The 26,762-nt window shown below is 33.5% G+C and overlaps 3 protein-coding genes across 4 annotated transcripts in view; all 3 read left to right on the top strand.

The window, feature by feature from the left end:
* The window catches only part of LOC136272645 (zinc finger protein 862-like), a 5,163-nt gene extending 1,027 nt beyond the window's left edge, over positions 1–4,136 (top strand). The window contains exons 1-2 of the mRNA XM_066074593.1: positions 1–2,203; positions 2,415–4,136. The exon at positions 1–2,203 is cut by the window's left edge and continues 1,027 nt beyond it. Of these exons, the coding sequence (XP_065930665.1) occupies positions 1,614–2,203; positions 2,415–3,264 (1,440 nt within the window). The 5' untranslated portion in view covers positions 1–1,613 and the 3' untranslated portion in view covers positions 3,265–4,136. The remainder of the gene's footprint in view (positions 2,204–2,414) is intronic.
* Positions 1–16,963, top strand: part of LOC117687369 (uncharacterized) — a 29,024-nt gene extending 12,061 nt beyond the window's left edge. For both annotated transcript variants that reach the window (XM_034463727.2, XM_034463726.2), the window contains exons 4-6: positions 9,671–10,603; positions 12,705–12,787; positions 15,905–16,963. In XM_034463727.2, the coding sequence (XP_034319618.2) occupies positions 9,671–10,603; positions 12,705–12,772 (1,001 nt within the window). In that variant the 3' untranslated portion in view covers positions 12,773–12,787; positions 15,905–16,963. The remainder of the gene's footprint in view (positions 1–9,670; positions 10,604–12,704; positions 12,788–15,904) is intronic.
* The window catches only part of LOC117684045 (uncharacterized), a 365,862-nt gene that overhangs the window by 321,399 nt on the left and 17,701 nt on the right, over positions 1–26,762 (top strand). The window lies entirely within an intron of this gene.

The raw sequence follows: 26,762 nt of genomic DNA, 5'->3' as shown, positions 1-26,762 counted from the left end.
AACTTATGATTGAGATATATTGAAACTGGGATTACAAATCGGTAATAAATGCGTTTTTAGAGGGGCAATTACTACTTGTTTTAATATAATGTGCCTTCTTCGACACCTCCGCCATTATCGAATGTTAGGGATTTTCCAAGATCTTAAAATAGCACAATGTTCCCTCGATGGAGTTATACCTTGGTTGTGCTATGATTGAACTGTTTATTTGTCGTAAAAATATTGGAAACTTGAGACCAAATGTACTCAAATAAGAAAACAATATACAGTTAAGCTTGATTGCAAGTCATATACGGAAGCGATGCCATATTACTATAACATAGAGACATCGTATAGTATGCCTGCTGAAAATGACTGTGTACACATGTAATGTGAAGAGAGATTGACTGCAAAGTTATAGTGCAGTAATTAATTTTAATTAAATTTGGTGTCAAAACAAGTTTGCTGTAATTGAATAGTTCTGCCTGTTTCTTGCCCCCCCCCCCCCCTCCAAAGAGTATATCTCTGTACAAAGGGGAAAAAAATAAAACAGAAGGTGTTAGAACTGCTTTGTGAATCTATATTTCTTATAAAAGCTTGTGAAGGTCAGCCTCTTAAAAAAGTAGAAAAAACCCAGAAAAATATGAATAAATATACATTTATGAAAAACAAATAAAATGGAATAATACTTGTTGGTGTAGATTTCATGAGAATTCATTAATTATAGTACATAACATGCAGTACTTTTCATCATTTGGTTATATTATTTTTACGCGCAGTGATTTCGCGCTGGCTGTGGCGCTGTTACATCGCACCTTGCACCAACTCTCGCGCAAGTTCATAGTGCATAGGAATACAAGGTATACTTATATTTGAGAGCATGTTGGTTTTAAGTGTTTTTTGTGTCCTATATCGTTGTATGAATTTACAGTTAATGTACTTCAGTCATTGGATAAAATTAAAGAAAGAAGCAAATTGTCTCATATTGGAGTTTTAGTCTGACATCATCATAATTATTTCATGCAGTCTATGTTTTTCCTAAAAGCAATGGTGGTTTCAACTAATTGATAAAAGAGGCGTCTAGATTTCAATCCTGTCTTTTTCGGTCACTAAGGTTCGACCAATCAACAAATGGGGCATGTTGATATCGGTCCTGTTAGTTTCTATAGATCTATGAATTACGGGTACATGTAGCTAGTTACTTTCTATAGAGCTATAAATAAACTAAAGTTTCCATAAGAAATAGAGGATATCATACTCGATCCATGTAAATATAGTCATATCAAACCCGTAAGCCATTATGGCCCTTCAGGCCTTTGATTTATTTAAACTGGTTCCATAAGAACTATTTGAATTGTATCTATCTTCAAAGCGTTTAAGAACAGGTGAATAAAAGAGCATATTAAAGCATCTTAATCACATTGATCAAAGCATGAGTAAGCAAACCACGTTGTTTGGATTTACCCAACCGTGTAAAAAAATCAGCGGAGGTCAGTAAAGATGAGAGATACGATCAAACAAAAAGGAAAAGAAAGTTCCAAGAAAGTTGGAGAGAAAGGTTTCCATGGGTTGAGGTTGAAGTGCAGTCTCATCCCTTAGGCTCAACTTCAAGTGACGCCGATGTCGGTGACTCTATGTACTGTATTTACTGCAGAACATTTCCAGAATGTGCAAACAAATCAAGTGCTCTATTCAAGGGTACCGGTAATTTCAGAATTGATCCACTTATTTCGCATGATAAGACAAGCGAACATTTCGTAGCAAGTAAACGTTATTTTACCAGAAATAAAATTTGTGACCAGAATAACAATGGACCCGGATTGAGAAAAAATTCAGACGAACCCTGTAGTAGTAGTGCTATAGAGAAATACAGAGAAAAGCTGTTACCAGCCGTTTCAAGGACAGAAATTGCCAAAGCAATGTACAGATTATCGGATGAAGAAAAGAAAAAAATGACCGTCCTCTTTAATACAGCATATGCAGTTGCAAAGAATGGAAAGCCCTTTAGTGATTATCTCTATTTGTATGAATTGAATAAGTTAAATGGTTTAGATTTTGGTGGCCAATACAATAACATTCATGCTTGTGAAAATTTCATTGAAGCCATAGGTCAAACATATCGTGAGAAAATTCGGGATGAAATTCTGAAGACAAACTGTGTTAGTATTCTTGCAGATGGTTCAACTGATGCTGCTGTATTGGAACAGGAAATTGTATACTTGCGGTAAGTGTGTAAATAAAACATTTCTAAATGATATTAAAGTATTGGCCTGAGCAATTACTTGTATATTTTGAGCTGGATATGACATGATGTCGTAAATATTTTTTTGATTAATTGTAAAAGTTAACATACTGATAGATCATTAAACTAAACATCATTGATATAAAGTATTTGCATTATTTATTTAATTTTTATTAATTTATTCTTCAATTAGATATGTCCAGCCATATTCTGGAGTTCCTGTATGTAGGCAAATTGACATTGTAGCTGTCCAATCATCAGATGCCACTGGGATCCTTGCTGCACTGCACCAGGCTGTGGACAAAGGCTTGAATATCAACATGAGTGATCTGCATCCAAATCACAAGGTGACACCATCTCTTATGATGGCCAACTTTGATGGAGCATCTGTGAACTTTGGATCCAAATCAGGAGTTGTTGTAAAACTGAAGGAAGACTTTCCAGAACTGTTATCTTTGCAATGTGTGGCACATAAATTAGAGCTGTCAATTTTAGATGCTGTTAAATCTTGGAAATATCTCAGTGATTTTTTTGAAGAGGTTATCAAAGGCATTTTTAAGTTCTATCACTACTCTCTAAAACGAAGGAGGGAATTAAAGGCTATTTCAGAAATACTGGAAAAGGATCTTGTACATTTTTCAAGTGTTAAGCAGGTCAGATGGCTTGCTAGCAAGTCTAGAGCTCTTGATGCTGTGAAAAAAAATTTGGAACAGGTTGTTACCCATTTAGAGCACAATAATTTGTCCAGTAAGTGTACAGATAGTTCAAGCAAAGCTCTTGGTTATGTGAAAAAAATCAAAACAGTCAAATTTGTCAAAGTCTTGCATTTTATGCTTGATTTTTTACCTATTGTTGCAGAGATGTCAAAAGCTTTTCAATCTGAGTCAGTGTTGTTGTTTGAAGTACCAATACTTATTCAAGGGGTTATATTGGCACTTGAATCACTGAAAACAAATCCAGGAACTCATATGAAAGAATTCCTAGATATGTTTGATAGTGAGACATGCAAATATGGCAATGTAAAGTTGACAAACAAACCCTAGAATCTCACTTATAATGATGACCATGAAGTCACCAAGTTTTTGTCTGATGTTATCACCTATGTGACAAAAAGATTTGAAGCATTGTATGAACCACCATTTTCTTATTTTAGTATTTTCAATGTGAAAAACTGGCCCGTCCTCATACCTGAACTTGGCCAATATGGAGTTAGTGAGTTAATGTCAATAGTTGACCATGAGTGTTTTTCTTTTTTATTCACAGAAGAAGAAAAGTCTGTAATGGTATCTCAGTGGTCTCTATTAAAAGCTAAAGTAAGACACTTGAGGCATGTCCCTTTAGTTGACAATTTTTCTTCAGTGATTGCTGAAAACAGACAAGTGGTACAACTCAGCTAGGTGCTGTATGTAAAGTTATTGAAGTAATGATGACCCTCTCTCCCAGCACAGCTAGCTGTGAGAGAGGGTTTTCAATCCAAAACATTTTGAAAACAGACAAAAGAACTAGATTAACCCAAAATAATCTGAGAAATCAACTTCTTCTTATGACTGAAGGTCCTCCTGTTAGTGAATTTATTGCAGAAGAGTGCATATCAAAGTGGTTGTTATCAACATCCAAGGGGAGACATGTTCATGGGCACACATTGAAATGTACAAACAGAGAATCAGATCCTGATGAAATGTATAACTATTATGATGTGAATAAAGTTTAATTAACTAAAATGAATATGTTATCACTGAGATGAAGTTATATAAAAGAATTAAACAGCTGTAAATTGTGTTATATTTTCATTTTGCATCCTAAAATGGTTGGGCTAGCTAATTTGAGCTTTGGGCTAGCAATTGTTTACTGACTAGTATCCCCTGGGCTAGTGAGTTTCCCTGGAATATTTCAACCCCTGCCTAAGGATACCCTAATACATTGTAATACAAATGTAAAACTCTTGATAACCTAGGGACCCATTGGTATTCCAGATACACCTCTAAGAATCCCAGGGATATCCCAAGGAACTCCAAGAATACCCTAATAATACAGAATCATAAATCTTGATACTCCATAGAACCCCAAGGATACCGTAATACGTTGTAATACAAATTTAAAACTCTTGATAACCCTGGGGTTTCATTGGTATTCCAGATACACCTCTACGAATCCCAGGGAACCCCATGGATATCCCAAGGAACTCCAAGAATACCCTAAAAATACAGATTTATAACTCTTGATACACCACAGAACCCCAAGGATACCTCAAGGAACTTAAAGGATAACTTAATAATACAAATTTAAATTCTTGATACCCGTATGGACTCATTGGTATCTCAGACAAAACCCACGGATACCCCAAGGAACTCTAGGGATACTCTTATACATGTATTGGTTATATAAATTTTATAACTCTTGAAATCCTATGGAACTCCAAGGATACACTATATCTCTTGATACTTTTTGGGTCACTTTGATATCCTAGACAAATCACAAGGTATCCCAGGGAAACCCATGGGTACCCCAAGAAACCTAAGGATACCCTAATAGTACTCTAATAGTAATAATACAGATACCCCATTGCTATCCCTGACACACCCTATGGATACCTCAAGGAACTCCAAGGATACCCAGTAATATAACTTTTGATACCCAAATGAACCCCAAGGATACCCTAATAACACAATTTTATATCTCTGGATACACCCTCGGGGCATTTTAATATCCCAGACACCATTAGGTATCCCACGGAACCCCATGGATACCCCAAGGAACTTAAAGGATACCCTTATAATACAGATTCATAAAACTTGATACCCCATAGAACCCAATGGAACCCCAAGGATTTAGCCTAATAATTCAAATTAAAAATTCTTGATACCACTGGGGACTCATTGGTATCCCAGACACGCCTCTAAAAACCTCTATAAACCCTAGGGAACCCCACAGAAATCCCAAGGAACTCCAAAAGATACCCTAATCATACAGATTTATAACTCTTGATACACCATACAACCCCAAGGATACCCTAATATGTAATACTTTAAAACACATTTGGTCTAGCCGAAAAAATTTTGTCTATAAATTTGTTTCGGACTTGTGATATTGCATCACATTCTAAAATATAATGAAATTCATCGGCTATACGTTTTTTGTAACAGAGAGGACAAAATCTTTCATTTAATGGGATACCGTCCCATCTTCCCGCTTCAACTTGTAGATGGTGATTTGAAGTACGAAAGAACTATATATGATACTAGTATATGAGTTAAATTTGGCCCCCATTATTCGCAATTTTTTAAAGTGTTTCATGTACAATAAAATGTTATGTTATATTTTAGAAGAGTTGATGTAAAATTTATTTTTCACCTATTTATTTGATTTTTTTGCACTCACTGGCAGAAAATGACGTCAGAAGTGACGCTATATTTCAATCAAAATCAGTCAAAAATTTACATTTTTCTTATCTTTTTATGAATGGGAAATATAGAGGGCATGCTTGAACAGGGAAATTTTTTTGTCACTTATTAGCCTTGGCTAGATACATCTCTGATTAAAATATTTTGTTTGTTCAAACATGCTCTCTATTTTTCTGAAAGAAAAACTGCTTGAAAACAAGCTGTTTTGTGCTAAAAATGCAAAAATGGCAGGAAAAGGTTGTCTTTACAATGTCATATTTCTAAATTCTGGGCAGTTGAATCAAAATGAACATTATGTAAAAACATCACATATATATCTGTACAAAGAAAAATGATGATGTAGGTAAATAGGCTCGTGCACCATGTATCAAACCCTGACTACTATTTAGGCATAGTACATGCACAACACAACACTATTATATAAATATAATATCATATGGTTCAATGTTATGATATTTTATGTAATATGATATCATATAATACAATATTGTATTATATATAATGATATTGTATTATGTGATTAAAATACAATAAGGTTTAACACAATACAATGTCATTTCATATTTACAATATCATCTTTGTTTTTTACAGTATTTTATTGCATTATATGATATATTTTGTAAGTATGATAGGATTTTTTAACAGATGATATATGATGTGTCAAAACAGAATCCATGAATATCCAAGATCATAAAGTATGATGTTCATTTAATATGATAAAGGTGGTCTCATAAAGGTGATGTTTCATAAAGGTGAAAGCCTTGTCTCGGTGAGCTTTGTAATCTGTGATTACCTATGTTTCAGTGTGGAAGCGAACTCATTGCTGCGTCACCCCTCCTCCCGCCCTGCTGCCAAGTGCTCGCGCTAGATTTTTTTTGAAATTGGCGAAAAGATATCCAGATCTGTCGAAAATCATTTTTGGTGACTTCTTATGTGTAACATTTTCTTCTCAATGTGTTTCATTTTCCCACCCGTTCGGTCAGCTGTGTAAATTCAATTGCCACGTGTGACTGAAAATCTCGTGTCGCTTCAGCGCACACAACTCAGAACATATGTAATTGAGTAACAGTTGGAAGGGTGCTTTTATAAACAATAAAACTATTATTCGAAGTCAATCATCTTCACATTAAAGATGTGAAATCGTAACCTGAGAATGTAGCTAATAAATTAACTTATTGAACACGCTTAACTTCTATAGTTGTGAACAGAATAATTCATACTATATTATAATTAAAAGTTTGAAGTCAGAGGAAATTTGTTCTTGGAAAATACGACTATATTATGCAATGCAGTCGATCGCCATAGAAATCATCAAAGAACTGCAAGTGTCGACAGATTTCTTATTTCTTTGAAAGACCGTGATAATTCACTTGACTTGCAGGCTATAATAATATATTCGCTTCTCAAAGTTACACTTAAATGAGATAGATGTGCGTTATTGGGGATTTTATTCATTGCTAATTGTATGAAAATTGATATAAAAAGACTTTTAATTGAAGTTGTGTATTTTGAGGTTGTAATGAAACTTAATTTCCTTACAAGGATAGCTACAGCCAGTGGAATACTAATTTTATGTGAACAATGAATACCCAATATATTAAAATACAAGATAAATAGTTTCCTGAACTATAATACTATGCATGTGTATATGAAGGTTGCACACTCATTTGTATGGCTGTAGGTGAGGAGGTAAAGGTGTATCGATGAACATACAATGTATGACTGCACATACGGATTCCGGACCGTGGCTATAGACAATACCCATGATAGTCTTTTAATACATCAATGCGCAGTTTGATCTAAAAACTGACCAGTTTCACAATTTCTTCGAATTTCTCTAACACGGACTGTCTAATTCCTTGCCAGAATTCCAATTTACGCAAGCGCAATTATAGTTTTTTTTCAATTTAATTAGTCAACCCACTGACATAAAAATAAGGATTTTGCAAATTATTTAATTGTCGAGAGAATTTATAATCATTTTTGTAAATAAGGTTATTTAATTCACGTTACATAGGGGTGTCTCTTTGAAACAGCACCATCTGGTGTAAAACTTAGATGCTCGCTTTTGCATAAATTCTCCCGCTGATCTTCTTTTTTAGCTGATTATATATTATTTTGAATGTCCAAGTCTACTCGTATCAATAAAAAATATCAGAAGATACACATTTCTCTGTAGAAAAGTTCAGAGATGCCATCAATTTTGACTATTTACTAAATTTTGTCAGCACGTAACAATTCTAAATTTGCACATAGTCTTCAACAATTTAGAAAGATTAAAATAAAGAAGTTATCCCAGAGAAAAGGTGAAGTGTGTTGTAGGCGGGTGCGGTTTAAAAAAAATACAATTCCTGACATGAATCATGAGTACATACTGTATATAACAATGCTAGCTACCCTTTGAAAATTTAACTCGTCATTAAACATCTCACTTTTTAAAGAATTTTTGAGACGATTACACCCTGTGTTCGACAAATAGTTTTCCTAAAACATTTTCTTCCTTTCTTTTTCAAAACACGTTTTATATACAGGCTTTCAATCACAACACGTTTTTATAACAAAAGCAGAACTGAAAGTTTAGTCATTATAATCGTTTGACATCATATCATATATATTTTCAACCCGCAGCGGAAGACCTACTACTTTGCCACGAGCTCTGCTCTAGTTTATATAATATTTTACTCAGTTTTATTTCAATTCATTTAACTTAAGAGATGCAAATATACATAAATACAGTTCGACCTGTTAATTCAAGAATGCACATTTTGTTTCACGCGTAAGAATTTCGATCGAAAGATTCATTCAGTAATGCAGTTGACCTCGATGAACTGACCTCGATCACAAGAAGATGTTCCATGAACTGACCTCGATCTACTGTTGTTGCATAATTTTAGCAAGTAAGACGGCTTGATTTATAAACAAGGTTACGTTATAATGCGACCTCAATAGCAAGTTATGATGGCATTCAATGTTTTTCAGTCGCATTAAATTATTTTAATACAACTCTTTCTTTGTATATGTGTTAATGCTCTTTGAAGAACCCTACTCAGTATTCTAGAGAAGAAGAAGATACATTAACACTTAATAGATACGTAATACAAATATAAAACTAGACAAGGAGTTCACGAACGGCTTTCCCCAAAATTTCAAAATTAAATTTGTTGACGGTTTAATGATGAAAGTACATGTATGGTGTACAGATTCAATATATTCTATATTTTGTAAAAATACAGTATTTTTTTAATTATTTTACTTCAAAGTGATCATATTGATTGCTTCTAGCTATCTATATATCTTTATTGCCGATCATTCCTTTAAAAGCCTTAAGGAATACTTGTCTCAACTGTTCTGATCTGACACTATTTTTAGATTGGGAATTTCCAAAATAAACACTGTCAACAAAATGTAAAGTTGTTTCTGTTTTATTGTCAGCAAACAAAATGCAACCTTGTGAATATAAATACTTGAAACTTTAACCTTAAAAATAAACAAAACACATTATTTGATTCACGAAATAGAAAATTAAGGGTCTTCTCACGATTTCGTCTGCTTGAGTTCAATCAACATTTACAGCGAGGCTGGCTGTTCCTTTTCCAGGAATATTGTAACGAACATATAGGCATATAAACTTTCACAGTAACACTGCTGTTCAAATTTGGTAACGATAATTTTTAAATTTAAACACGTACATGATCGGTCATCAGCAAAAACATCGTAAAGAAAAGCTATGAGTAATGCATCAACTCCTTTGGCGCATTCCATGCAGCAGATATACCATTTATGTACATCACTGGCTATATTTGATTATTATGGCATTAAGGGATAAAGAGCTAGAGTTCTCTGTTTAGTAGGTCCCTGAATATGTTGATAATTTCTTAATAACCGGTAATAAATTAATTAGATACCTTTACCAGTATATGTTTGTTATTAATTAATGAAAGTTCTGTATTAGTACATTATAACAGACAACATTGCAACAATCATTTTACAAGATGTGATGTTTGTAATCAATCTGTTCCATCTTACTGTTTGTGTCTGATGTTTGTAGATCTGAATCCAGCCACTGCTGATGTGATGGAGTCACTGAATGAAATCCCAACCACAGGGACAGAAAAAACACAGCAAGGAAATCAGTGTCTGCTGAAACTGATGTCTCCCCCCGAGTTACTTCACTCTCTCACAGTGACAGGTGTTGATCGTTGTGATCACATTTCCTGTGTGACATCAGACCGGGTCTGGGTCAGTGATAGATACAATCTCATCTTGACAGACACACCAGGTGTCCCTCTGCATGTGAAGGATTCATGTAATGGTTTATTTACTGGTAATGGATTCCACACAGTGAACAAAAAGAGTGAACTGATTTATATAGATAGTAATTATAACATAAACAAACTGTCAAAGGATATGAAAACAACCACCACATTTATAGAGAGAACAGACTCTACATGGGAACCATGGTGTGTTTACTGGTCCCTGTCCACTGGGGATCTACTGGTCGGGATGCATAAACAGAAACCATGGATCGGCAAGGTAACCCGGTACAACCAGAGCGGACAAATAACACAAACCATACAGAATGACAACACAGGACTGGAACTGTATAGAGAACCTAACTATATTACAGAAAACAACAATGGGGATGTCGTGGTGTCTGACTCTGGTGCTGTAGTGGTGACAAAGCTTGGAGGAAGACATCGTTTCTCCTACACAGGACATCCATCAGGATCAGGACTACAGCCAGGTGGAATCTGTACTGACGCGCTGTCACACATCCTGGTGTGTGATTATAGAACCAAAACAGTACAGATGATAGACAGGGACGGTCAGTTCCTGTCACATCTACTGATAAGACCATCAGGGATATTCTCACCACGGAGTCTGAGTTATGATGTCAACACTCACCGTCTCTGGATCGGATCACGGTCCAACAACAAGGTGTGTGTGTACAGGTATATCACCAGACAGGACGCTCTGACAGGTAAGTCTGAGTCATTATCTTCACATTAATTAGATATAAATTACTAAGACACACAGTCGGTGTTAATTTTCAGTCAATAAGATACATGTAAGACATGTTTAATTATCAGTCAATAAGATACATGTTAGACATGTTTATCTGTGTGATTGTTTGTGAATATAAACATCTCATTGTTACAGGGTTAGCTGTATCTATTTCATTAATTAAATATACAGTCACATGTCATTGTATGTAGGTAATTAGAATTGGGGTTTTTTTCTTCAAAGATTAAAAACGATGATGCAACGTTGTGTTATGCGGCTATTGTGACCTTGCGCAATACAATTTAGTACGTCATTCCTGAGATAAATTTAACTGTTTTAATGTAAAGTTTCACTGAAATAAACCTTAAAATAATTTTTTAGCTCTAGATAATTTTTCTTGGAGCTTATTCACTTGATTAAATGGAAATTCCGATTAGAAGACTTGAATAATCAGTTTTGTTGACATACACAAAGTTGCGAATGCTCGTTAGTTTGAATTGACTCGAACGAGGAACAGTTGTTGATGTTTAATAAAACAAACACTGGGCTAGCCTTATGATTCGACATAGTGAATAAGGATGCTTACTGGTGGTGGAATAAAAGTCTCATGAAACATTATTTCGGTAAGTTCTTGTATATAAACACAACCAGAGCGCTCTGTTTTCATCGCGTCGTCAGGATGAACTCCTTGATAGTTAACGTAATTTGTAGTTTTATAAACTTCACAAAGCAAATTGAAAGTTGGAAGTGGGCTAAATTTATCAAAAATCTTGACAAAAAAAAGGGTCTTGTGGTTACGGTTATGAATAACTTTGCAAAAAAGGTGTGTGGGGGGGGGACCAACCACCCCCCCCCCCCCACACTCACAATAGCCCCCTGGTTCCGACGCCTGTGCTACGCAGTTATGTGTTTTCCTTCATATTTGTGATTTAAATCTTTGACAAAATCAATTTTATATTAATTTTTGTAGTAGATATAGTTATGTTGAAAGTACTAGCAAATTTTCGATATTAGGTCACTGAAGCGTTGAAGCGAGGGGCTGTGTCAAAAGTAGTTCCGACCGGAAGTATTTGATATAGCATCACCCGTGTGATATAGCAAAGGTTTATCACACGGGTAATATACACCACATATATGAGATAAATATATATATATATACTTTTTTTTGCTTATTGATTGAGTTTGTTCAGTATATATATGTACCTGGTTTTACCGTGTTTTATTGATACAGAGTATCAAATATGATCTTAAAAACTAATTACCTTCATCAATTAAAATTTAATGGTTTAAACAGAAGCATGGCATAATTCAGGGTTTGTAAATATGAAATTGTGGTAATAAGCTCAATTCTTTGAAGCAAATATCTATACTTTAAGTCGGAAAATGATTAAATATGAAATGAAAATATTACAATGAGGTGTCAATAAATTCACTATGGATATGATTTTAAAAAAAATAAAGAATAATTAATGTTTGTCGGGGATAGAAAGTCATTTTCGAAATACACAGAGAACAATGTACATATATAAAGACCAACGCATAATTGGCACCGTATTGTTTAGAGGCAAGTGCACTCCCGATATTACTATGATAATAAGATATAATGAATAATCGTAAACTATTGCAAAAGTAACTTACCCCATATAATATTGTTGATTATTTGTAGATACCCGATGGTAGCTACGCTCCCTCCTGTCAATTATGACCACGCCCATCGGGTATCTGCACATAACCAACAATACTATATGGGATAACTACTACTTATCTGTATGATTGTTTGTCAATATAAACAGCTCATTGTTACAGAGTTAGCTGTATCTATTTCATTAATTAGATGTACAGTCACTTGTCATTGTATTTAGTTAATTAGAATAAAAGGTCATTGTAATTAATATGATGACACGTGTATTTGTAATTAGTTATTTTGTTACAAGTTAATTGAATTGGTTTCATTAAATAGATAAATATTAAAGCATGTCAATGTAATCAGTTTAGATTTTAATATGTTGGTGTAGCTCTATCATTACACAACCTTTATGATATTAACTATTTAACAGCTAATTAATGACTTGTTGTAGATGAACACACACCCCGTCCTGATGGGGAGGCCATGTCCAGCTCAACACCAGTTGTAGAACGGAGATAGCTTGGATATTGACAGGTTGTAAATGTTTCTGTACAAATCGTGTATGCTCTCAAAACCACACATGTTGTTTGTCACTTTGTTCAACATCTGCAGTTGAAATTGAGCTGTGTATAATTCACATGGACTGTAATACTGACTCCTGTTTATTTCACACTTTGTGATCATTCAAACATGGCTGTCTGTAGCTGAATGTGGAATGATAACAACTTTGCTATAGATGAATTACAGTCAAAACTGCCGTAGCGGTCACCCCTATTGAGCAGTCACCTTTCGAATGCGGTCATTTATTCCTCCCGATGAAAAATCCTGTATAATTGCCCTCTAAAGAGCAGTCACCTGTTTAACGCGGTCAGCGGTCATCGCATTTTGATCCGAAACTGTGCAGGTTGCACTACAGTATTAAATTCTACTATATATTCTTACCAAAATTGCACAACTTTACATACATATTAAAAATTCAAAACGAACTTCTGGAAAAAACTCCTCTTGACATCTTTTCAAACAACGCTTCATTTACAATTTTCTAGCAAAATACACACGTGCATCCAGCAAGGCGTGAGACTTTGTTTACCTCGAAGTTACACATGTGCTTAAAAAATCAAGCCCGGGCCTTTTCACCCCCCTCCGGAAACAACACGCATCAAAAATTCAAATGACCTCGCATTATTACAAAACTGGGATAGTTAAACCTCTTACACATTGTTTTCCATCTCATAAAAACAATCAGCTCCTGTCTCGAGCGGAAACGCCCCAAATTCAAAGGAAAATTCGGGAATTATTTTGCCTCAGCCATGTTTTGACGTGAACCTTCAGTGAAATACTGTAGTGACACCTGCAGTCAACATGCAATAGGCGGCCATTTTGGCCGGTCACATGATTTACACCCGGGGGTTTTAAACATGGCTTCCGAATGTCGGGTAATAAATGTAAACAATAATTATACGCTTGAAGCGAGAGAAAACAATCGATGTATTTATAATACATATTGGCAGATCAGATAGGAATGGGAATCAAGTGAATTGTTTAAACAAGTATTAACAACACGTTTGTTTTATAAACATAAATGAAATACAGGTCTCAAAAATGTCCGCGGCGAGGCAAGAGAAAATTGCTGATTTAATAATATGATTTAGAGTTCAGATACGGTCGGTTAAAAACGTAATTGTTGATTTGTAGTAAAAGAGTTTGTTTTCTATATATACGGTACACATGAAAATAGTTTTAGGGTTATGATTGTGAAAATGTTGGCGACAAATTTTTACCACGTAATGACTATTAAAAAAAGTCATTAATTTAAAGAAGTATAAAAATTGCATGCACAATGCATTGTAATGCATTTCTACTTATTTGTAAATATAATAGATACTATAAAAACATCAAATCAATTACTTTAACTATTATTTTGATACATTATGCTAAATATCAAGTATAGAATTAAAATAAAATGGAATAATTGTTCTAAAAAGGAATTTGATGTTGGCAAATTCACAAGTCTCTATTCAAAGGTCCGCTCTGTTAAGAGGTCACTTTGGGTGCCTCCCGCAGGTTACTGCTTAATACAAGTTTGACTGTAACATATACACAAAAGAGGTGTACATATGAAGTCTATTATAACTGAATAATAAAATAAGGGGGAAAACTGAATGATTAAATATTGTAATAGATCTTTATCAATTTGAACATTTATGGTTATCATACCACCGCTCCGAAGGAGAGGGGGGTATACTATTTTACCTTTCTGCTAGAAGAATGACGTCTTCACTTACCACTATGTACAAGATCCACAACAAGTGTGTCCCTGAATACCTATCTCAGATCAATACCAGGAGTAACGACTCTGCATATAGAACTAGGAACATTGAAAATTATAGTTTACCTATGTGTAGAACAGAATTATTTAAGAAATCATTTGTGCCGAACACTATTCAATTGTGGAATACATTTAGTACAGGAGTAAGAAATGAAACTTCCATACAAAGATTTAAGAATTCATTATATAAATCTAAAAACATAGATAAAGCTCCCTCTTTTTTTACACATGGTAAGCGCAAGCTAAACATAATGCATACCAAGCTAAGACACAATTGCATACTCAATTATGAATTACACAAAATAAATATTATAGAAAGCAGTAATTGTCGTTGTGGATCACCCGAAGATGCTTACCATTTTTTCTTCAAATGCAAAAATTATACAATCGCTAGAGATAGTTTTTTTCTTAATCTGCTACAACTATATCATTTTCATATAATTAATACTCATCTTTTATTATGGGACGATGAGTCACTATCCATTGATATTAACAAGCAGTTATCCTCATTAGTTCAATTTTACATCAACGAAACTGGTAGATTTGTTTAATATAGTTTATGTGCATGTTTCTAATTTTCGTATATATCACTTATTTTAATTTATCGTAAAAATTATTCTATATCATGCAATAACAGTTGTAAGTTTTGTATAATTTTTCTATTTAATGGTAAAGACCTAGTAAGTTGTCAGAACTTGTGTCCAAACCATTCGTATAGGTATCTTTTATATATGTATACAATAAAATATGTTCAAATCAAAATCAAATCACTGTTTTACCCTTGCGTCAGTCTGTCTGTCCGTCATTCTGTCTGTTTGTATCAATAATTTCTGTCACATTTTTCTCAGCAACTATTAATTGCAGGTGATTGAAATTTTAATACACTCTTTGTTAAGGCATGGAATGTATTTTTGTACCAATCGGACATTTTAATACACTCTTTGTTTAGGCATGGAATCAATTTTTGCACCAGTCGGACATTGATTTCCTGTTAAAAGATGAGTGTTTATCTTTTGCCTAAATTTTCAAACAAATTTTCTTAAAAAGATATCTCAGCAACTTTTCATCGCAGTTCCTTGATTTTTTACACACTCTTTGTTTAGGCATGCCATGGGTTGGGATCTAATTTTGTACTAATGGGACGTCAACTTCCTGTTTAAGTCGACTTTGCTTATTTTGTCTATTCACATCAGAACGGGAGTATTACTAGTGAGCATTAGCTCACATATATCTTGTTTTGCTGGATTTGTCCTCATCTGAGTAATATCATGTAGCGTTGACCATTAACTACATCATTCATTAGTTAATTTTGTTTCCTGAAGATGGGCCAATTTTACCTGACCTTGAGGGGAGAAAATAGAACACCTTCCTTGAAATCCTTACAGAGGAACATTGGCTACGTAGACCACTTACTGCAATATGATGTCCTTATCTTCAAGTACGCACTGACCCGAGTCACTCATGTCACCTGTTGAAGTTGAATTGTCACATGTTCTCCGTTATACATATTTAAGTCGTTTGAATGTTCTTATAAAACCCAAGTGTTATTTAGGGCTTGGATATAGTTGTCACTTAAAATTTGGACTAATGTGTGAATATTTTTTTATTTATATTTTATATTTGCACACAATAAATCTTGTATACGAGTATTAATAAAACATCATATTCAAAGGGGAATAACTCAAATTTAAATTCCTCAGTTAGAAACGAGTAAAGAGTTATTCCCCTTTTCATAATGTTTTTTCGATAAAGTTTCGCCTAAGAAACGTAATTTATGTTGTTGGCAGTCAAACTATTTTTACTATGAAAGTTAATTGAATATCAGTTTATATTTGATTTTTTAAAATGTCATAATGAACGTGGTTGGAAATTAAAGGGTGAAAAGGAGGATTCAAAGTGTATTATACCGAAATGTTATTTGTTTTTTAAATGGCAACATAACTATTTTTCATAAGTAGTTGACTTTCATATGTATGTCAATTGTAAATCTACAGCTGAATCATGCCTTAAATCTTCTAAGACCTGTATACTTGAAATGTTATGACACGTTGCATCATGGGATAGTGGTGTAAGGGAATGTTATGTAGGCCATGTTATTAATCTGTCTGTAGCAATTCTATGTTTTGGGTTTATGAAGTATTTTGTTAAAATATACCTATATTTCTCCCACATAAAACACTGAGCTATATTGATAAGGTAGATATAAAACTCATGTATGTAAATAATTTAATTTTTGAGGAATATTTTGACTAAGTTGAAGTGTACTGATATTTTTTTTTTAAATTTAATTTGTTCTTTGTATCTATGCTTACCATGAAATCATAATACTTATATACAAATGATTTTTGGTGAGTTGTAGCAAGCTGTAGATAGAACTCAATAAATGTGATCATAGTTTCGTCTTTCTTCTTATTAAAACAGTACTGTAATATTTGGAACAAAAAATAATATGATACAGTAGCTTCATGTACAAGAACAAGACAATTATTCATTGGGGGAACTCAATAACTGACAAACCAATCTCCTTTTGGATTCACTATAGTTAGATGTTAATAGAGACTAGCCAACAATAAATTACAAAATTAATTTCCCATCAAAGTACTCAAAGTTGTTTAAAGAATTTCATTTTGATTGATAGGTTTAATTCTGAGTATTATCATAAAAACTTATTTTGATAACATATCTGTCCTAAGTCAACAATTATAAAAGCTGTTATTTTGATATTATATTTCTCTTCAAGTTCAATTTCAGGTTCTGTTTATTCGCTCAAACCAAATAATTTGGTACAAGAGGAACATATATATAATACACTCAAATACAAATCGTCAGAGGTACAGACAAACTTGTACATTTTCATACAGGGACAAAATATAAATAAAAAGGACAGACTATAGAATCACTACTTATGTAAGATTTTGGTATAAAGGATCATAGTAGGAAAACAACTAAGAGGAGCAGACAGCATCAACAATATTTGAAATAAATACACATAATTTTCTTAGCGATTTACAATTGCAATTAGTCATGAGTTCAGAAAACTTAAAAAAAAAATTTGGTCTTTTCCAATATATTTTGTGTTTAGGTATTTTTTCCTTATTTCTTCTAGGGCCGAACATTCTAAAATATAATGAAATTCATCACCAATGAGACCTTTATTACACAAAAGACATAACCTCTCATTCAAAGGAATGTTATACCACCTGCCTGTCTCTACAGGAAAACGATGGTTTGATGTACGAAATTTAATGAATTTTTTGTTAGTTTTACAGGTAAAATATCAAGATACTTCTCTAAGCCAAAATATGGTTTTAAAATTTTATACACTTGACCTTAAACATTTGATTGGTCGATAGTTATCGCATGATTGTGAAATAAATTCTGCAATATAGATCTCAGTATGAAAATAACAAACCCAATTATCTTCTTATGGCAACTTGCACTTTGATAGATGTACTGTTAACAGCAATTGTATTTACTACACGTGAATGATGCTGATTTAAAGTCACGCACATTAACACAGAATGTTATACTGAATGAGGAACTCTGACGTTAAGACTGTTACCCTGAAATTGCACAATTTAACCGCATAACACTTTACAAATAATAACGCTCTTTAATCGCATATACCATCACACAATCACACACTTGAACGCATATATACCGTGACATGCAATCGCACAATTTAACAGTGATACGATTACGTGCGATCGGGTACTATAACACGTCTATCGTTAATGCACCTAATGTTACACAAATCAAACACTTTAATATACATACCGTTACACACACTCACGCATTTCAACGCATATGAGATTACACACAAACAATTTAACACATATACCGATACACGCATTTACACATTTTATCGCATACACTGTTACATGTCATCAGTTACTTTTACGCATATAACATTACACGCAATCACACAACTAAATGCATATAGCATCGCACGCATTCACACATTTTAACAAATATACCGTTACTCACAATCGGGTACCTTAACACTGGTACTGTTACAAGCAACCAGGTACTTTAACACATAAAATTAAATATTGAATTACAAACCGTTTGAAACAATCGCACAATGTTACACATAACTGCTACACGCAATCACACACTTTAACGCAGAAACTACTACATGCGATTACTCTACAATTGCGCAATTTACCGCATAATACCATACTAATAATTATGCACTTTAATTGCAAATACCGTAACACACTTTAACCCATACACTGTTACACGCAATCGGGTACTTTTACTCAAATACCGTTAGTCGCAATTACACACTTTAATGCATATCTGTTACACATTTTAGCGCATACTGTTACAAGCAATCAGGTACTTTTTTTTTCAAAGATACCGTTTACGATATTGCACACGTTAACACAAAACCGCTAATCGCAATCATGCACTTTCACTTAGTACATCTACCGTTACACATAAACAAACACTCTAAAGCAAACACAGTAAAACACAACTACTCATTTTAATGCACACACTGTTACCATTACACACAGTCAAACACTTTAACACATACCGATACACGTATCACACACTTTTACGCACGTACCGTTACACGGACTCACACATGCTGTAACGCATAACCCCTAAATGCAGTCAGGTACTTTAACACACAAAGCGCTTCAATGTGTTATCTTATACACTGCTACACAAAATCACACACTTTAACGCAGACACCACTACATGCGATCACACATTATAACGGACACACTTTTATACGTACTCAAGTACTTTTACACGTATCCCATTAAACGTCTCTTTCACTAGATCATGCACTTGAGCACACATACCGTTACAAATAATCACATATATTAACAAATATAACTTTATTTACAGTTACACGTTTTAAAAAGTATACTGTAACTCTCAGTCGGATTCTTTAACACATATAACATTAGATAAAATCGCACATTTTAGCATATAACCCCTATTCCCAATGATGCGTTTTAACACTCATACCGTTACACACAATCACACACTTTAACACATAAAACATTACACACAATCTTATGCTTAAACACATATAGCATAACACACTATCACACACTTTAACACATATAACGTTACACGCAATCACACACTATAACACAGATACCACCTCACGCAATTTCACACTTTAACACATAAACCATTACACACAATCATATGCTTTGACACATATAGCATAACACACAATCACACACTTTAACACATGCCATTTCTTTAACACATTGTTGTTACATGCAATCACACTCTGTAACTTATATGCCGTTACACGCAGTCACACACTCTTACACACACACACACACACACACACACACACACACACACACACACACACATATATATATATATATATATATATATATATATATATATATATATATATATATATATATATATATATATATATATATATATATATATATATACCATTCAAACAATCGGGTACTTTTAACATGCAATTATTATTGTATGTTATCAACCTACATAAAACCGTTATACGCAATCATGCACTTAAACACATGTATCGTTACAAACAATCAGGTAATCAGGTAACATATATACCACTATACAGTATCACACGCTTCACTGCATACACTGTTAAATGCATTCAGGCATTTTTTATGCATATACCGCTACACACAATCACACATTTAAACACATAACCGCTAGACGCAATCATGCAATTTTGATTAACACATTCACACTTGCACACACTTTAACACAAATATCGTTATTGCAATCATACACTTTAACACAAATACATTTTCACAAAATAACATACATTAACTCATATACCGTTACAAACAATCACATGCTTTAACAAATATAACGTTACAAACAATCATTTACTTTAAAACATATATTGTTATACGCAATCACACGCTTTCACTCAAATACCGTTAAATGCAATAATGCACTGTAACACATATACCTCTACACGCAGTAACGCAATCACGCACTTTAACACATATACTGTTACACGGAATCACACACTGAAACGCATATACCGTTATGTGAAATGACACACTTCAAAGCGTACACTGTTACTTGTAATCAGGTCCTTTTATTCACATACTGTTAAACACTATTGCACGCTTTAACACATAACTACTAGACGCAATTATCTACTTATTTCTTATACATATACCGTTACACGTATTCATACACTTTAACACACTTACACATATACTCTAAATACAATCATGTACATCAACACTTTAACTGTTACACACAATATTCCAATTTGACGCATTAACCATTGAAAAAAAGCAAACAAAAGACGCACTTTTTCTATTTTACAACGATTGATAAAAAATATCTACTTTATTAATATCTCTTGTTGGCACAAATGTTAGCGCAAGATAGTCGTTAATATGGGAGGAAGCCGGATTGCCCGGAGAAAACCCACAGTGGATCAAGGGGTCGAACTCAGTTTGCAGCTGTGATAAGCGAGTGTATTGTTCACTGCGATTCCTGGACACCCAAATGTATTTATCATCCATTAACCATTACAAAAAATCATACACTTTAACCGATATACCGAAACACAATATCACACACTTTAATATATAACTGCTTCACGCAATAACACACTTTAACACATATACCATTACACAAAATCACACACTTAAACGAATATACCGTTCAACACAATCACACAATTTAACGCATATTCCGTTATAAACAATCATGTACTTTTACGCACATACCTTAACATGCAATTACACATTAAGCACATTACTGCTTCAAGCAATCAGGTACTTTAACACATATACAACTATACACAATCGCACACTTTAACTCATATACCGTTGTACACAATCTCTATCTTTAACACAAATACCGTTACACTCAACAAGGAACTTTAACACTTATACTGTCATAAGCAATAAGGTGCTTTAACAGACATTACCGATACATGCAATCAAACACGTTTACTCCTATACAAAACGCATCTAACGTTTCACATGTTCCATTACTCACAATCACACACTTAAACACGTAAACTGTACCACGTGATCCCGCACTATAAATCATATTCTGTTACACACAATCATATGCTCTTTTACACATATATCATTATACACAATCATGCACTTTAACACATATATTGTTATACGTAATCACACACTTTCACTCAAATACCGTTAAATGCAATAATGCACTGTAACACATATACCTCTACACGCAGTAACGCAATCACGCACTTTAACACATATACTGTTACACGGAATCACACACTGAAACGCATATACCGTTAAGCGAAATGACACACTTCAAGCACACACTGTTACTTGTAATCAGGTCCTTTTATTCACATACTGTTAAACACTATTGCACGCTTTAACACATAACTACTAGACGCAATTATCGACTTATTTCTTATACATATACCGTGACACGTATTCATACACTTTAACACACTTACACATATACTCTAAATACAATCATGTACATCAACACTTAAACTGTTACACACAATATTCCAATTTGACGCATTAACCATTGAAAAAAAGCAAACAAAAGACGCACTTTTTCTATTTTACAACGATTGATAAAAAAGTTCTACTTTATTAATATCTCTTGTTGGCACACATGTTAGCGCAAGAGAGTCATTAATATGGGAGGAAGCCGGATTGCCCGGAGAAAACCCACAGTGGATCAAGGGGTCGAACTTAGTTTGCAGCTGTGATAAGAGAGTGTATTGTTCACTGCAATACCTTGACACCCAAATATATTTATCATCCATTAACCATTACAAAAAATCATACACTTTAACCGATATACCGAAACACAATATCACACACTTTAATATAACCGCTTCACGCAATAACACACTTTAATACATATACAATTACACAAAATCACACACTTAAACGCATATACCGTTCAACACAATCACACAATTTAACGCATATTCCGTTATAAACAATCATGTACTTTTACGCACATACCTAACACGCAATAACACACTTAAGCACATAACTGCTTCAAGCAATCAGGTACTTTAACACATATACAACTATACACAATCGCACACTTTAACTCATATACCGTTATACACAATCTCATTCTTTAACACAAATACCGTTACACTCAACAAGGAACTTTAACGCTTATACTGTCATTAGCAATAAGGTACGTTAACATACATTACTGCTACACACAATCACACACTTTAAAGCATATGCTATTTCACGCAATCAAACACTTTAGCTCCTATACAAAACGCATCTAACGTTTTTTTTGTTCCATTACTCACAATCACACACTTGTACGCATAAACTGTTACACGTGATCCCGCACTTTAAATCATATTCCGTTACACACAATCATATGCACTTTAACACATATACCATTATACACCATTTAACACATATACTGTTATATGATCAGGTACTTTAACACAGGTACACAGTTACACGCAATCACGCACTCTAACTCATTCACTGTTTAATGGTATCAGGATTTTCATATAAACTATTACACACAATCACACACTTAAGGCATATTCCACAGACTTTAACACATACAACATTATACACAATTACACTATTTAATCATAAAATCGATATACACAGTCACGATCTTTAATGCATGTATCGTTACACACAATCACACACTTTATCACAAGGACTGTAAAACACAACAACACAAATAAATGGATGTACTGTTGAACATAACCACGCAATCTAGCGCATATACCGTTCCATGTAACCACACACTTAAACAATCAAACAAGTTTCAAGCAATCACACACTTACACACATAGACCCTTTCATGCAATCACACACTTAAACAATCATACCGTTACATGCAATCAGACACATTAACACATATAATGTCAATCACACACTTTAATACATGTACAGTTACAAACAATCACACACTTTTACATATATACTAGTACACGCAATCATATACCGTTACATGCAATCACACACTTTAACACATAGACCTCTACACGCAGTCACACACTTTAACATAGACCGTTACACGCAATCACACAGTTTATCACATTTTCTGTTACATGCAATCAAACACTTAAACACATATATACCGTTACATGCAATCACACATTTAAACATATCTACCGTTACACAAAATCACACACTTTAACACATATAATGTTACATTCAATAAAACAATTAACACAAATACCGTTACACACAGTCACACACTTTAACACATAGACAATACATGCCATCAAACATTTAACTCATATACCGTGACATACAATCACACACTTTAATATATAGACCGTTATAGCAATCACACACTTTAACACTTATAACGATGCATATAATCACCCGTTAACGCATGTAACGTTACACGAAATGACACACTTTAACACAGACCATTACACACAGGCACACACTTTAACACATATGCTGTAACATTCAATCACACACTTAAACACATATACCGTTACACGCAATCACACACTTTACACATATACCGTTACACGCAATCACGCACTTTAACATATATACCTGTTTCCTCATTCACGGACTTTATATATTTATCGCTACTCATCCCCTATATAACGCCGGTAGCACTGTTAATGCTTCACTGCATCCGGGTATATCATTCACCAGAACACGTTACATTGGACCGAATGATTTTTAGATACGCGTTTTGAACAAAAATAATATGACACCCACTGCACTGGTAAGCAATATTCAATAAAAAATGAAACAAAACACACTGAAATGCAGGCACTCATACTTTAGACAGTTTTGATTATTGTGCATGGAACGTTTTCCTGTCAGTGACAACCTGGACTTCAGAAAACAGAGTGGTTTTGTAGAAACTGATAAAAAGATAATACGTTGTTACTTACTTGGATTCATTATCCATACTACACTATGTTGGATGTAGTGCAGCCGGGGTCTTCAATACGGTGTAGACGTTTTGCACCCTGATTGAACAACATGCAGGTGTTTGATGTGCATGCTAAGTAAATCAGCACAATATGTATATTTGCAAAATAGTACAGATACCTTGTGAATTCTTTCAAAGAATACACCCTCTTTCAATTTTTTTTATTGTAGTATCCTTTGTTTCTTTTAACAAACATATTACTATTATTTTAGGTCATACAGTTTGCTTCTTAGAGGTCTGTGCCACCTGAATGCCTTAATGGTATAGCAACCGACCATAACCTTTTTTTTTTTTTTTTTTTTTTTACATTTTATTAATTTTTGAAGGAAACAAAAAATGTCTCATCTATGCCAAAATCATTGCACTATACGCCTGAACTAGTGATTGGATTGTAAAAATAAATTTTCCTCATTCTAGGTAAATAATTGTCAGTGGGTTAATGTTTACATGGAAAAAATATTGCAGAGAGAGGGAAAAATGATGTTGCTTTGTAGCTATTTTAACTTAATTTTGTTGGAGACCCATTTTTAGTCGAATGATTGCTGGTAATTGCAATAGGTTTTCGAGCCATTGAACAGTAGACATGATAGATTTAACAAATTGCAATACACAATACAATACAATACAATACAATACAATCATCTAAATTGTACTGATGTCTTAGTTGTAATATTCTGAGAAAAGACCTTTTAAAGTTTTCTTCGTAAAATGAATGTTTACATTAAGTTCTTTCCTCAAACTTTTTGACAATTGTGAATGAGGTGAACATTTTAAAAAGAACACTGATTGTATTACATTTATATGTAACATATTTTAATTGGGAAATATAATACGTTTTAGGATATTGAAACGTTTTTTCTTATCTTTGGCTTTACTCATTGTCCTTTAAGTTTGTAGCATTTGACAAAAGGGTAAAAGTAATAAAGATGGATACTTTAATAAACAGACATTTGATAAACGGACTTCTGGACAAATATATATTTTTAAAGGCTGATTGACAGACGGACTGACTGACAGACGAATGTGCAGACAGACGGATGGACAAAAAAAGAGAGGAACCTTTTTATGTATACACTTTAAAGGTTGATATATTAAGGAGAATTTAAAAAAAAATTAAAACAAAACAAAACACAATATGATTATTTTGTAACGATTGAATTTTGTTATGAGTCTTATCTTCCTACAATTTTTTTTGTATTGACAATTAAAAAAAAATGTTAATTTCATTAAATAATAAGTTTGTATCTTTATGGGTCTATTTTATTTTTTTTGTGATCGGCTTTGGCCGATCACTGTTGTGTCCATGTGAGGCATCCGGCAAATGCTTCCACGTGCGCACACATTCTCTTTGAAGAGCCCTTCTCAGTATTCTGAAGAAGAAGATACATTAACATTTAATAATTACGTTAAAAATATTAAACTAAACAAAGTGTTTATGAACGGCTTTCCCCAAATTTATTTCAAAATAAAATTTGTTGACGGTTTATAATGATGAAATTATGGTGTACATATTCAAAATATTCTATATTTTGTAAACATACAGTACCTTTTAAATTATTTTACATCAAACTGATCATGTATATTGCTTCTAGCTATCAATATATCATTATTGCCGATCATTCCTTTAAAAGGAATACTTCTCTTACTTTGTTTTCGAAGAAGATTATTAAACATTAACTGGGTATATGTTTTAAATCATACATGTATATATATACAAGTATGAGTTATGTTTCTTGATCAAAATAGATTCATGTAAAACTGTTGTAAATGCTATATAAAGGTCCTCATTCGACCTAAATTATATAACATCTACAAGAGTTATGCATGTATCTATTTTTAATCAAGTAGCATAACTCTTTCTTGTTAAACAGTTTTAGACCTGCTGGGTTCGTCTTTAACATTAAGGGGCACTGATGAAACACAGTAAACAAATAGAACAGTCCGAGTATAGTCCGTTATTGACCAATACCTGAAGTTAAAATGAGGTACAAAATTGAAAAGGGACATAAAATAAAATCAGAGGTGCACTACAGGAAAATTTATGCATGAATATATTTATTGATTGTGACAATCACTGAATATATCACGGAATTTTACTTGTATATATTAAGTTTATACAGTATTACAATTATTATAGAGTACACAGGAATGAAATATAATAAAGTACATCGTGGAACCTCTATAAGATAAAGTGTATATAATAGAAAGCATCAACCAGGGTATCAATGAAGTATAAGGTAACCTAACGTTATCTAATCTAAAGTTGATGGATTTTGTTTAGACTGA

Source organism: Magallana gigas, chromosome 1, assembly GCF_963853765.1.
Source record: "Magallana gigas chromosome 1, xbMagGiga1.1, whole genome shotgun sequence".
Classification (NCBI taxonomy): domain Eukaryota; kingdom Metazoa; phylum Mollusca; class Bivalvia; order Ostreida; family Ostreidae; genus Magallana; species Magallana gigas.
This window is presented reverse-complemented; position numbering and strand designations above follow the sequence as displayed.